A 12782-nucleotide genomic window follows, 5' to 3' on the forward strand; every position below is an offset into this window, starting at 1 on the left:
TTCAGAACGGAGTCTGTGCTCCGTCACCTCCGAGCGGTTTCCCTGTTGATACGAGCGACCGATAGAGCGACACACACTTCCTGCTGAGCTCTGAAACTCGACTCCTCTGTTTGTTGCTCTGGAGACTTCAGGTAGCAGCGTCTCTCACTTTATTTGACAGAGCTGCCGCGACACATCCGGACAAAGAAACCAGGTCCACATCAACATTTACCAACCATCTCTTATCAAAGAGGAGTTTTACTGTTTTACTCTTTTCCAATAGAGCCACAGTATTATATTAGAGGTTTTATACAAATGTTATGATTTATGTCTTCATACGTAATTCAGTGTTGAAATCTTTAAACAAATATTAAGTGAATAAGTTATTAGTTTGTTTATTCAGTGTGAAACTGCAGCTGCTGCTCACACAGTCCACACGGTCTCATGTTGCTGTTGTGCTGTGTAAAACGCTGCGTGTGAATAAAGTATCCAGTGGTTGGCAGCTGGAATGAAGACGGAATGTCGAGAACAGAATCAGTCATGACACTGGAATCCAGCTCGGTGATAAAGTTCATTATAACCGTGTTGATGGTGGCACAGACGGAGCAGAAGGTCCATGAGAGAGAGAGAGAGAGAGAGAGAGAGAGAGAGAGAGAGAGAGAGAGAGAGAGAGAGAGAAAGAGAGAGAGAGAGAGAGAGAGAGAGAGAGAGAGATGGATGGATGAGGAGAGGGATTAAAGTGACGGACAGAGAAAGATGACTTCTCTTAAAATGTCAGTGTCTGCCTCCATTTCTCCTCCACTGTCTCCAGCTCGGACAGCATGACTTTACACACACTACACACACACACACACACACTATACACACACACCCACACACACACAGTTGTAATCGTTGTAATGTTTATATAGAGTCTTGGCCTCGCTTCAGTTTGTCTGCACCGCTGCATCATGAGCTGAGAAATCTGGACTCTTGTTGGTTTGAACTTTTCAGTCGTGATCTTTTCATTTATCTCCAAACATCTCGGAGCTTCCTCTTCTGACTCCAGCCTCTAAATCACAGCTCGAGGGCTTTTCTCTGAACTCTGACACATCTCATATATCAGGTTTTCAGGATCTGGAGGAGACAAACCCAAACTGCTGCAGACGGATTGCTAAAATAACTCAACGGGTTATTATCCCTCCGCTCGGTTCACTTCACGTTTACTGATCTTTATTTCAGCTGCCAGCTTGACTCGTGACCGGAGCTGTGAGGCCTCAGAGCGATGAGCTCTCTCCTCCATCTCTTTCTTAGCTTGTTTCAATTCAACCTCTAAAGAGATAAACTGTGAAAACTTTCCTTTACTTTAATTCACTTTCTGTTTGAAACAGAACTGAGTGACTGTCCTGTGGCTGTTTGCATCCAGCTTCAGTTTCAGAGTTTGTGTTTCACAGCTGAACAACACAGCATCAGCTCCTCCTCATGGTTCAGGTGAGAGGTGGAGCAGCCGGGGGGGCAGACACACACAGGAAGTGACACGTGAGGAGGACGTCCTTCTTCTTCTTCTTCTTCTTCTTCTTCTTCTTCTTCTTCTTCTTGTCTTTGTTTGTGGTCAGGACGCACGGCTCGGACTCTTTCAGTCCTGATGCTGAAACCAGGGCTTAAGATGAAGAATTTGAAATAACCTCCAATCTGCTTTGTTTTTAGCTTCCTCACTGAAATGTCAGCTCACATAGACACGAACATAGAAGTGAAATGAATAGATCTGTCCGACAGATATCATCAAGCCACTGATGAGATGTCTGGCCTCTCCTGTCAACAGTGTTTACTGTTGTACGTCAAACTTGTTTTAAGTTTGTATTTTAATAAAGACGTAAAGTATTAATACTTCTTCAACGTGTCACTAAATGAGTCTGAGCTTCATTTATTAATGGAGAGTGGACACTACACCAAGCTATTGTGTCTCCAGTATCATCAAAGACCTGGTCCTCACACACACACACACACACACACACACACACACACACACACACACACACACACACACACACACACACACACACACACACACACACACACACACACACACACACACACACACACACACACACACACACACACACACACACACACACACACACACACACACACACACACACACACACACACACACACTCATGCTTCGAAGGAGGTTGAAGTGTTACAGAGTGTTTAGTAAACACCAGCGCTGAAACAGAGTGAGGTGTCAAGGTAAGTGAAGCAGAACAGGGTGTGTGAGTGTGCGTGTGTGTCTCTGTGTGTGTGTGTGTCTGTGTGTGTGTTTGTGGGTGTTAGTGTGTGTGTGTGTGTGTGTGTGTGAATCACTGTTACAAGACGCCTCCTCCTCCCTGTACCTCCTGAACTCAGAAATAAAGAAACTTCTGCCCCAAAATCTAAAAGGTATAAAACCCTCCCTTCAGGTGTGTGTGTGTGTGTGTGTGTGTGTGTTTGTGTGTGTGTGTGTGGTGTAATCCTTGCCATCAGTACGTAAACTAGGAGCTTTAATCAGCTGGTATCTGTAACCACCGTCTCTCATCTAGTAACGAGTTCTGTCAGCTCCCCACTGTGCGACGTTAACCAGCATCAGTGTGTGTGTGTGTGTGTGTGTGTCTGCACCCCCCACCCCCCCAGGTTCTCTCTTTCCATGAGTTGTGTAACAACAGCAGAACAAAATGAAGCAAAGATAATTGTTGTACTGATCAGTTGTTGATTAATCAATAAAATGTTGTTATTTTTATTTGGTGAAATGTGTAAATGATGAAGAAAAGCGCACACACACACACACACACACACACACACACACACACACACACACACACACACACACACACACACACACACACACACACACACACACACACACACACACACACACACACACACACACACACACACACACACACACACACACACACTGACCTCTCTTCCTTCACTGCTCTGTTTCTTCTCAGGTGCTTGACAGGTTCATTAACCTCAGGAAACCTTCTACCCTTCTGTCTTCCATCCCTCTCCTCCCTCCCTCCCTCCCTCCCTCTCTCTCTCCTCCCTCTCCCTCCCTTCCTTCTTTCCTTCTCTTCCATCATTCCTTCCTTGCTCTTCTTTTCTTTCCTCTCCTCTTTTACTGACCCTTTCGAACCCTGATGGCCTCCTCCTCCTTTTCCTTTTCTCTTCTGCTTTTTGTCCAAATCTAGTTTTCTCTTAATCATGCGATCACTGTGGGGGTGGCCGAGGTCAAAGGTCACATCATGACACCAAAAGGTGACGGGCTTCACCTCCCAAGAGGTTGCACACACATGCACACACACACACACACACACACAAGTTTGTGGTGACTTAAATCAGTTTGACAGATTCCCTGCAGGAACACATGAACCCTTTCGCTCAGTTTATTGAATAATAAGGACGACAATTAGGTTGCCGTGTGTGTGTGTGTCTGTATGTGTGTGTGTATGTGTGTGTGTGTGTGTGTGTGTGTGGGCAGCTGTCAAAATCATAATTGGATGTTTGTATATTCATGACTATGCCAGTTCATATCTGTCTGAGAGAGGAGCTAAAAAAACAACAGTGTGTGTTTGTGAGAGAGATAACACACACTTTGTTCTATACTGCCCCAGCTATCACATTGTGTGTGTGTGTGTGTGTGTGTGTGTGTGTGTGTATACGTGTGTGTGTGCTTCCCGCCCCCGGCTCCACATGAGGTCAGTGTGTTTTCGTTGGATTTGTTCCACATGAGCGTCACAACTCTCCTTCAGTAAACTCACAGCTGGTCGTTTAGAGAAGTTTAATCTGCACACTCGTCCGTCCCAGTAACAATAAACCAGACACACACACATACACACACACACACAGACACACACGCTACATGCATATTTGACTTGAGGAAACCGTCTGAACACACAACACACTTCAGTGGATCCTGGATTCAGGCTCAGCCCTGATGACTGATGTTTGGCGTTGGTTTCATTTCGCACCAGGCAGCTGGAGGAGTTTTGACCCAGAACATCACAACTACTGGAAAGAATTTGAAAGGTGATATTTATCTAAACTGGCCTCAGTGATGTGAACAGTGAACTCTCACACACACAGACACACACACACAGACACACACACACACACACACTGAACCTGCAGCCTGAGCTGACGGAGTTTCTGACCAACGGCTTCATCTCAAGCTCATGGAAGAGATGAAGCACAGTCCAGTCAGAGCTGTGTGTGTGTGTGTCTGTGTGTGTGTGTGTGTGTGTGTGTGTGTGTGTGAGACCAACACACAGCTGTTTGGCAGTGTGTGTTCTTTTCCAGAAGCCAGAAGATAATAGAGCGCATGCCAGAGAGCTGAAAAACAACAGTATCTACCCACACACACACACACACACACTCCACCTTTAGTCTTCACTGTTTTTGCAGCTTTACTTCTGACAATGAAATGATGACACACACACACAGACACACACTCTCAGGTTAGAGGCTTCCAGCAGGATGAGGGCTGGTCCCTCTGGATTCCTGCTCAGGTCACACACTGGGTCGGCAGTGACGCACACACTCTCTCCCGCTGTGTGTGTGTCTGTGATGCATCTGTGTGTGTGTGTGTGGGTGTGTGTGTGTACTAGTGAGGGAGAGGTGAAGCGAGACAGACAATTAACACAGCAAGACAGAAAATTAGATTAGTTTTACATCACTTTCAGTTTGTGTGTAACTGTGTGTTAATTGCCCCTAAAGCTCCTGTCTGAGCATCTGACTCATGAAAAGTGAATCGTTGACTCCAGTTCACTGCTTCATTGTACTGCTACCACACGCGCACACGCACACGCACACGCACACGCACACGCACACGCACACGCACACGCACACGCACACGCACACGCACACGCACACGCACACACACACACACACACACACACACACACACACACACACACACACACACAGTTTTGAACGTGACTCCAGTGATCTGGGTGTTTTTGCTTGTTTCAGATCAGATCTCCCCTGATGAGCTGCAGGTCGTCTGAATGATTTCGCTCCATTAAGATAATTGAGACAGTTTTATAGGAACCTGGTCGTCAACACAACATCGACTCTCAAGCTGTTAATGTGTGAATGTCCCACTTGATCCAGAGCTCGGCTGTGGAGACTCATCGAGGTGACAGGTCTACGTCTTTCACCAGATCACATTATCACATCAACACAGTGAGACGTTTCTTCACTGATCTGAATGAAAGAGTTATAAATTTCTCTCTGACAAAAAAAACATCTCAAGAAGAGAACTTTCCTTCTGTTCCAGGGTTAAGTTACTGAGTTAATTGACCTCACAACAGGATCTCTACACACTTCTTATGTTTGGATTTAATGATCTCTAAAGGGAAAAAGACTACACATACACACACACTTCACACAATAGACTACAAAATACACTTCTGTGTGTATTGGAAAAGGAAGTTAAAATGTGAAACACATGGTCAACACATTCATGGGGCAACAGCTTTACCCAAATTAACTTAAATCAAACTAAAGAAATAAAAACTGCCACAATTAAAAACAGATCTTCCACAAACACAAACAAACAATCCAACAACTGAAGTGATGGTAAATCTCTCAGAGTTGTGTGTTTGCTCCAAAGCTGTGTGGAAATGTTCAGACTCATGCTTCTGTTTTAATGAGATGCTAAATATGTAAATGAGGCATCAAGTGTTGGATGTGACTCAGTCTGTCGTTAGTTTGTTTAACCACCTGAAGAAAGTGCTGAGCTGTCACAGTTCATCCAAACCAGAACCAGAACCAGAACCAGAACCAGAACCAGGACCAGGACCAGGACTGAACAGATCTCAAGTTGTTCTTCTACACATGAAGCAGAACCTGAGACACATCATGTCTCCACTCGTTGTGTAAACAACGTGATTGTTGTCGTATTTATTTCAAAACGTGCAACAATTGCAGATGAAAAATACGGACTTTGTGGAGAAAGTTCTTAACGTCTGGATACATTTTAAGTTGTGCGTTAGTTGAATACTGGCTCATGATTGGCTGGATTCAATGACATCAAACCCGTGTCAAGCTGTGCACGTCAGTATGTTTCTGAGCAGTAGGGGGCGCTCCTCCTCGCTCGCAGGGTTTCCTACCTGAGTGCGAGAGCTGCAGCCGCGGGCCGGACTGACTCCGGGGTCTCGAACCTGCAGCCGCGCTGGAGTCCGCAGGCTGAAGACACAGCAGGAGACACAACGTCAACATGGCTGCCATCTGAGAGCGGGCGATAGGACGAACCCACTGGTCACACTGAGCGCTGCAGCTGATTGGACGGAGAAGGAGAAAGAGGAGGATCAGAGAGGAACATGCTGATGGAAACATTTAGATAAATCACAGCTTCACAGAGGTGTCAGCACCGCGGGGGAGTCTCGATGAATAAGAGACGTCACGTCAACCTAATAAATAAATTAAATATAAAATGAAATATTTCCACAATTAATACAACATGATTAAAGTAATAATTCTCATCCAACACTTATTTCATGTCTTTCACCCTGAAGGCGCAAATAACTTGAACGTCAGCGAGTAAAAACAATTCGATTCCGATCAAAGGCCAATAAATAGATTAAAAATATAATTTAACTAAGACGGCACAAATGTGATTATTTGATATCTTACAGTTTAAAAATAAACTATTTTAACTCACTATAAATAAAAAGAAAACTACAAAATAGAAATGTTATTGTTCACACTGTTTATGCATCGTGAATTCTTCAAATATCTGCGATAACGATATAATTGTATGAATCAGTCGAGCTCGAGATAATCACATCGAACAACAGGGATGAGAAGATAAGACAAGTAAAGTTTATTCTACTGTTTGATCCGATGATGAATTACTATGCTGTAAAACCAGATTTTTTATGTTTATTTCCAGAGAGAGAATCTTTATCCCCTGTAACCAATTGACAGAGGGAGTAGATAAGATTTCAGTGATTTTGAGATGTTTCCATTAATATTGAGGAGTTGAATCCAAGGATCTGCCCAGGATCGTGATCTGAGAAAACACTGGAGGAGTTCATTTGGCCTGAACCAGGAACACAAGCTGCAGATGGAGGGAACCTTCTCCAGGATGAGCACAGAGAGAACAGGCAGAGAACCAGAGAGCAGATCTCAGGTCAGAGATGTGACACAACGTGAGAACTCCCGTCAGTTTGAAACAGCACCAAACAGGAAGCTGGGATTTGCATCACGTGTATTCAGTTTTAAAACAGAGATTTTGTCTGTCTGGTAATGAGACACCAGAATAAATCACATTAAATCAAGATCTCTTTATCGAAACAAGAATCTGAAACTCACAGAAAATTTAATTAAAACTCCAACAAGTTTCAGGAGTTGGGGCAAAACAACCCAAATATAAAGTCTAATTAAAGCACTACACATTTACAAAAGTACACAATCTAAAGAACATAGTTTTCAGTTTTTACTTGTTCCCATAATCCCTCTGCACCTCGGACGCGTCCTGAACCAACTCCTGAATCCACCCCCAGCAGACAGGAAGTGCATCTGCATCAGGAGCTGTGGAAACGAGGGATTGTGGTTCACAAGGGAAACGGCTCAACTCATCATCTTGCTCTGTTCTCCGCTGTGGAAAGTTTCTGCCTGGAGAGGAAACCCAGTTAGCTTCAGTGCTAACACCAGGAGGGAGACGCAGGGCGACTTAGGGGGGCCAGTGGACGGGCCACGAGACAAAACCCCGAAATCTAAATCCAAAACTGAACTGCAACAACCAGTTTGAATTAACGTATACTGTGTAAGTACTTCAGAAAACGGTCTCAAACAGTTTTGCACATGATCCAGCAGAGGGCGCTCTCTCTGTTTGCCCTTTGACCTTTTGCTATGAAAATGGAGGATGCTAGCTAGCAAGCAAAGCCGTCCCGATCGGAAAATCACCACAAACGAGGGTCTGAGAATTCTGTTTGCTTTCTTCTGATGTCACTTTCCATCTTTTGTGCTTTTCCATGAGACGACTGAACACTCTGCAACGTTCCAAACTTCACTGCGACTTATTTCCAAACGTGACATTATTGCAGGTGGGATGAAAAATGAGTTGGACCCTGAGCTGCAGGAGAAACTGACCACGCTCCCACATCATAACTCATCAGAACCTGGAGAGAGACGGAACATGTGTGACGGTGGTTCTAACACCAGTCTGCAGGATTTACACATTTAATTCATGTTTTAGGTTTCACAAAAACAACAAACTTTACTAACTCAGCAGTCAGTGTGTGTCTGTGTGTGTGTGTGTGTGTGTGTGTGTGTGTGTGTGTGTGTGTGTGTGTGTGTGTGTGTGTCCTCCACTGTGGAGGAAGACGACTGTAATCACTCTGCCTTCGACAGATTTACAGGATCAGTTTTCTGCTGTAATTGTGACTTGTGGCACTTTTATAAAAACAAAGGATCTGAGAACTTCTGACATCGAAGGGAATCGAACGTTACCACAAACAAATGAACCTGACCACAGTGAAATGACTGTTTTGTGGAGTCCGGTGGTTTAGAGGGAGTCTGTTGTCTTAGAGGATCTTTGAGGGACGGTCTCTGACGTGGTTCAGTTCAGGGTTGATCCTCAGCTCAGATCCATGTGGAGAGTTTTGTTCCTTTTGTCACTTCCACATAAAAACATGGTAAAATAAAGATTCTCACGTTTAAGCTTTAATTCTCCCGTCCCCTTTAAAAACTACTGTGACTCATAATCTAATCACACACATTAATATCCCACACCTTCCATGGCAGACTTGTGATACAACCTTTTCAAATTAAAAGCCTTTCACTTGTTGTGTTACCCTGGTGAGGACAGATCTTAATGTGCACAACAAGACAGAAAAGGAGGATTTACGACAGAGGACGAGGGCCATGTCGAAGACAGAGAGAAGATTTAATGACAATAAATTAAAATATTCAAAAGAATAGACGTTAAATTATGAGATTAAAGTCATAATTTGCACAGGGGAACCCATGAACACCCAAACCCCTGAGATTTTGAATCTTTAACGAGAATAGTTGAGAATAGTCGGAAAAAAAATTCGGGAGATTAAATTAGCTAGAAAAAAAGTCATAATTCTACAAATGTCACAAGGAAAAACATTTCAACAGAATTAAGTCAATTTTAAGAGAATAAAGAGTTCCTAACATAAAGTCCTGAAACTGAAGATCATGTGGAGCTGATGAGACAGAACAAAGATTCTGTTCCTGAGGAAACTTCAATAAAAACCAAACTAAACTAGAAGTCGAGAAGCTGCACATGGCTCCGTGTACACAGGACACACACTGACCCTCTGATAATCAGCCGCTCACAAACAAACTTCAGCTTCATCCTCAGAATCTCTCGTTTTCCCCTGAACGAGTTCGTCCATCGTGAGGAGACGGAAATGAACTTGAATGTGAACCAGCTGTTTCTAACGTGTATGTGCAGTGAAGAGTAAATAAAGTATAAACTGTGAAGAGAACTATGAAAACAACCGTAAATCTTCAAGTTCAACTGACAAACTCCAGGAGACACAGAAGAAGAGTTTCTTCTTCTGTTTTACCACAGAAGAAGAGTTTCTTCTTCTGTGGTAAAACAATGTCTGTGTAAAAATGGATCAACAATCAAAGTGTTTGTGAGTCAAACTGTCAAAACTGATCTGCAGGGAAACTGTGACGGGTTCGTTTGGATCTCACTGGACACCAGGAAACGACCTCCTCAGACTCGTCAACACGGAGACAGGGGACAAACTGTCTCCTTCCCTGGCTGTGTGTGTGTGTGTGTGTGTGTGTGTGTGTGTGTGTGTTTGTGTGTGTGTCTGTCTCTAGGAATCTGGGGCGTTAACTGGAGTTTTTAAATGTTGTGCAATAGTAGGAGTAGAATTGACGTTGGCTAATTATTAATAATCATGAAATATGATTATTAAAATAACAATTATTTCTTAAAAATAATCAAAAATGATAAAGCTATTAATTAAGAATAGTAACACATTTTATTAGAAATGATACGGTTATCCATTAATAATAGTTAAAATAATTAATGAAAACAATAAAATTATCAATTAAGAATAATACAAATCTGTAATCATTGCTTATTGTCGCGGGGCACCACCCTGGTTACAGGGACCAACAATTCAATCTTTAAATATCAGTCTCATAATGATAAATGTCAAATCAATAATCTCAATATTTAATATTAATAATTATTTAATTAACAGTGAAGGCTTCTAAGTTCGAGCACAGGCAATCATAATCCAGCTGCAATCACATACATATGCACAAATAATCACAGACTGCAGATACTTTAATTACAAAAGCATTTATTAAAAAGGGGAAATAAAGTTAGTGTTATTTAATGTTTCATCATTTTAACAAACTCCGATATTTCAAAGATAAACACAGCAGCAGCACTTATCACAAGTCAGAAAGTACATGTAAAACCGGCGGTCTACCTATGTATGTCTGTCATGGTATGCGTGTGTGTCTGTGTCAAAGTGTCTCTCTGTGTGTGTGTCTATGTGGGTGCATGTGAAATACAGTTAGTGTTATTTAATGATTCATCATTTTAACAAACTCCCATATTTCAAAGATAACAACAGCAGCCGCTTATCACAATTTAGAAAACACATGTATTCATCTATGTGTATCTGTGTGTGTGTATCTGTCTGTGTCTATCAATGTGTCTCTGTGTCTGTGTGTGTGTGTGTGTGTGTGAGAGAGCGAGAGAGAGAGAAAAGAAGGGGGCGTGGCGATGACGAAGTCACGTCACATCTAAGATGGCGGCCGATCATGATTCGTGGAACCAAGGCCTAAAAACTCTCAAAATGGCGAATTGACTATAAAACAAGATGGCGGAGCCGTTATGAATTTAGAGCCAGAATGGGAGGAGAGTGAGAGAGGAGGCGTGGCAATAATAGACTCAAAATGGTGGTTTAACTTGCGTTCTTCAAAATGGAGTCTATGTTAATGACACCATGTGGCCGGAGCTCACACTGGTGGTCACATGAATTACACAAAGGGATTTTCAGACAAAGAGAATTCTTTGTCTCTGCTTTGGCGTTCGGCCGCATGGCTTCCAGATGTGTCCAGCCTCTCTGAATATAGATTTAACTATGTCACATGAACTGTATTTTAACTACAGATCGGATGTGTGTATAGGTCGGTTTAGAAGGAGAGAGAGAGAGATAATACAAGGAGAGAGCAAAGCTCTCTAAAAGCACCGTCAGAGACAAGTTACATTTACTTTACCACTCAGCACCCAAGTGGCGTTGTGTGCTGAGGTTTGACCGGTAAAGTATCTTCAACGTTGTTCAAACGGTCACAATGAGCTGGAGACGCTGCTCACGGCGCTTAAAAACTATGGCACAAGGCCGTAACCGGAAACCGGAAGTGGCGAATCGCCGCTAAAACACTGGAGACTCTGCGGTCTCATACAAAACAAATACATTCAAGTATTAAAACAATACGCTACGTATTAGATTAACATCTGCCCAGACAATAAAGCCTCTTACTGTGACCTTCACGGTGTTGCATGCGCGTGTCGCGCGGATATTTCGGAAGTCCAGTGAATAATCGTGGCCGCTCAAGCTCTGTTGCGCTGGTTCCTCTGTCGCAGCGGCGTCGGCCGGGCCGAATAGGAGTAGATTCGTCTTGCTCCTCAACGGGATGAACATCGTCCTTCTTCAGGGATGTGGAGGTCGTGCTCCTCAGCGGAATGAATCTCGCGCTTCTGCAGGGGACGGCTGTGGAAGCCGTTTGTAGATTGTTGGGAAAAGAAAGTAAAGTCCGTGGGGAAAGTGAAACAGTCTGAGATTGTTCCGCGTGCAATTTCCTGTTTGGTCTTTTCAAGTTAAAACAGCAAAAGTCCTTTTGAAAATAAAAACGTCGACTGAGATAAAAGACAATGAAAGAAATGAAAGAAAATAACTCTGGTTGCCCCCTTTAGCAACTAAATCATCTGGAAAGACCCGGAGGGGTCTGTTGACGTCTTCAGAGCAGGGAAAAATGGCTGATAAACTAGAAGTTAAGGTTACCCCCTTTAGCAACTAAAACAGCTGGGAGGCCCCGAAGGGGCCCCGTGGTGTCTTCAGAGCAGGGTAAAAATGGCTGATAAACTAGAAGTTAAGGTTACCCCCTTTAGCAACTAAAACAGCTGGGAGGCCCCGAAGGGGCCTCATGATGTCTTCAGAGCAGGGTAAAAATGGCCGCGAGCATTGATGTCTCAGTGGTTTTATTCTACCTGAGAGGTTCTGCCTCCTTGAGGTGCTGGTCATGGGATGATGCTGGCTTTTAGCCAATTGAGTGTCAGAGGTCACAGGAGAGTGGGAGGGGCCAGGAGCAGAGCAGGGGTTTCTGGGGAGACCCCAGGGATTAAGTTAACACCAGAAGATACAATCTCCATGCTGGATCTTAGAGGGAGACTTTAGCTGGCTTCATCTTGGCTCAAAGGCCCCGCTTTTACGACCCATTGTGTGTGGATCCTACAACATGGTTAGTTCTGTAGGGACTCTTGCCCAACATAAATAAATCCCTGAAGGAAACTCATCCTCTGTCGGTTTAAACACAAAGTCACACACACCCACACCCACACCCACACCCACACACACACACACACACACACACACACACACACACACACACACACACACACACACACACACACACACACACACGGGTCAAAGAGTTCGTCACCTCTTACCCTGCTGCTGAGACCCCTCCCACTTGGAGGGGCAGGGGCGGAGCCTGATTGAGAACACGCCCACCAGCCACCTGCCACCTGCACCCATTACATGTTACTAGCTGTC

The 12782-nt window shown here is 43.7% G+C and overlaps 1 protein-coding gene across 3 annotated transcripts in view; it reads right to left on the reverse strand.

Annotated features, from left to right (window-relative positions):
- si:dkey-49n23.1 (semaphorin-3D) overlaps nt 1–12782 on the reverse strand; it is a 47396-nt gene that overhangs the window by 14332 nt on the left and 20282 nt on the right. For all 3 annotated transcript variants that reach the window (XM_062410039.1, XM_062410047.1, XM_062410030.1), the window contains exon 2: nt 6111–6277. In XM_062410039.1, the coding sequence (XP_062266023.1) occupies nt 6111–6228 (118 nt within the window). In that variant the 5' untranslated portion in view covers nt 6229–6277. The remainder of the gene's footprint in view (nt 1–6110; nt 6278–12782) is intronic.

Source organism: Platichthys flesus, chromosome 2 (assembly GCF_949316205.1).
Source record: "Platichthys flesus chromosome 2, fPlaFle2.1, whole genome shotgun sequence".
Taxonomy (NCBI): Eukaryota; Metazoa; Chordata; class Actinopteri; order Pleuronectiformes; family Pleuronectidae; genus Platichthys; species Platichthys flesus.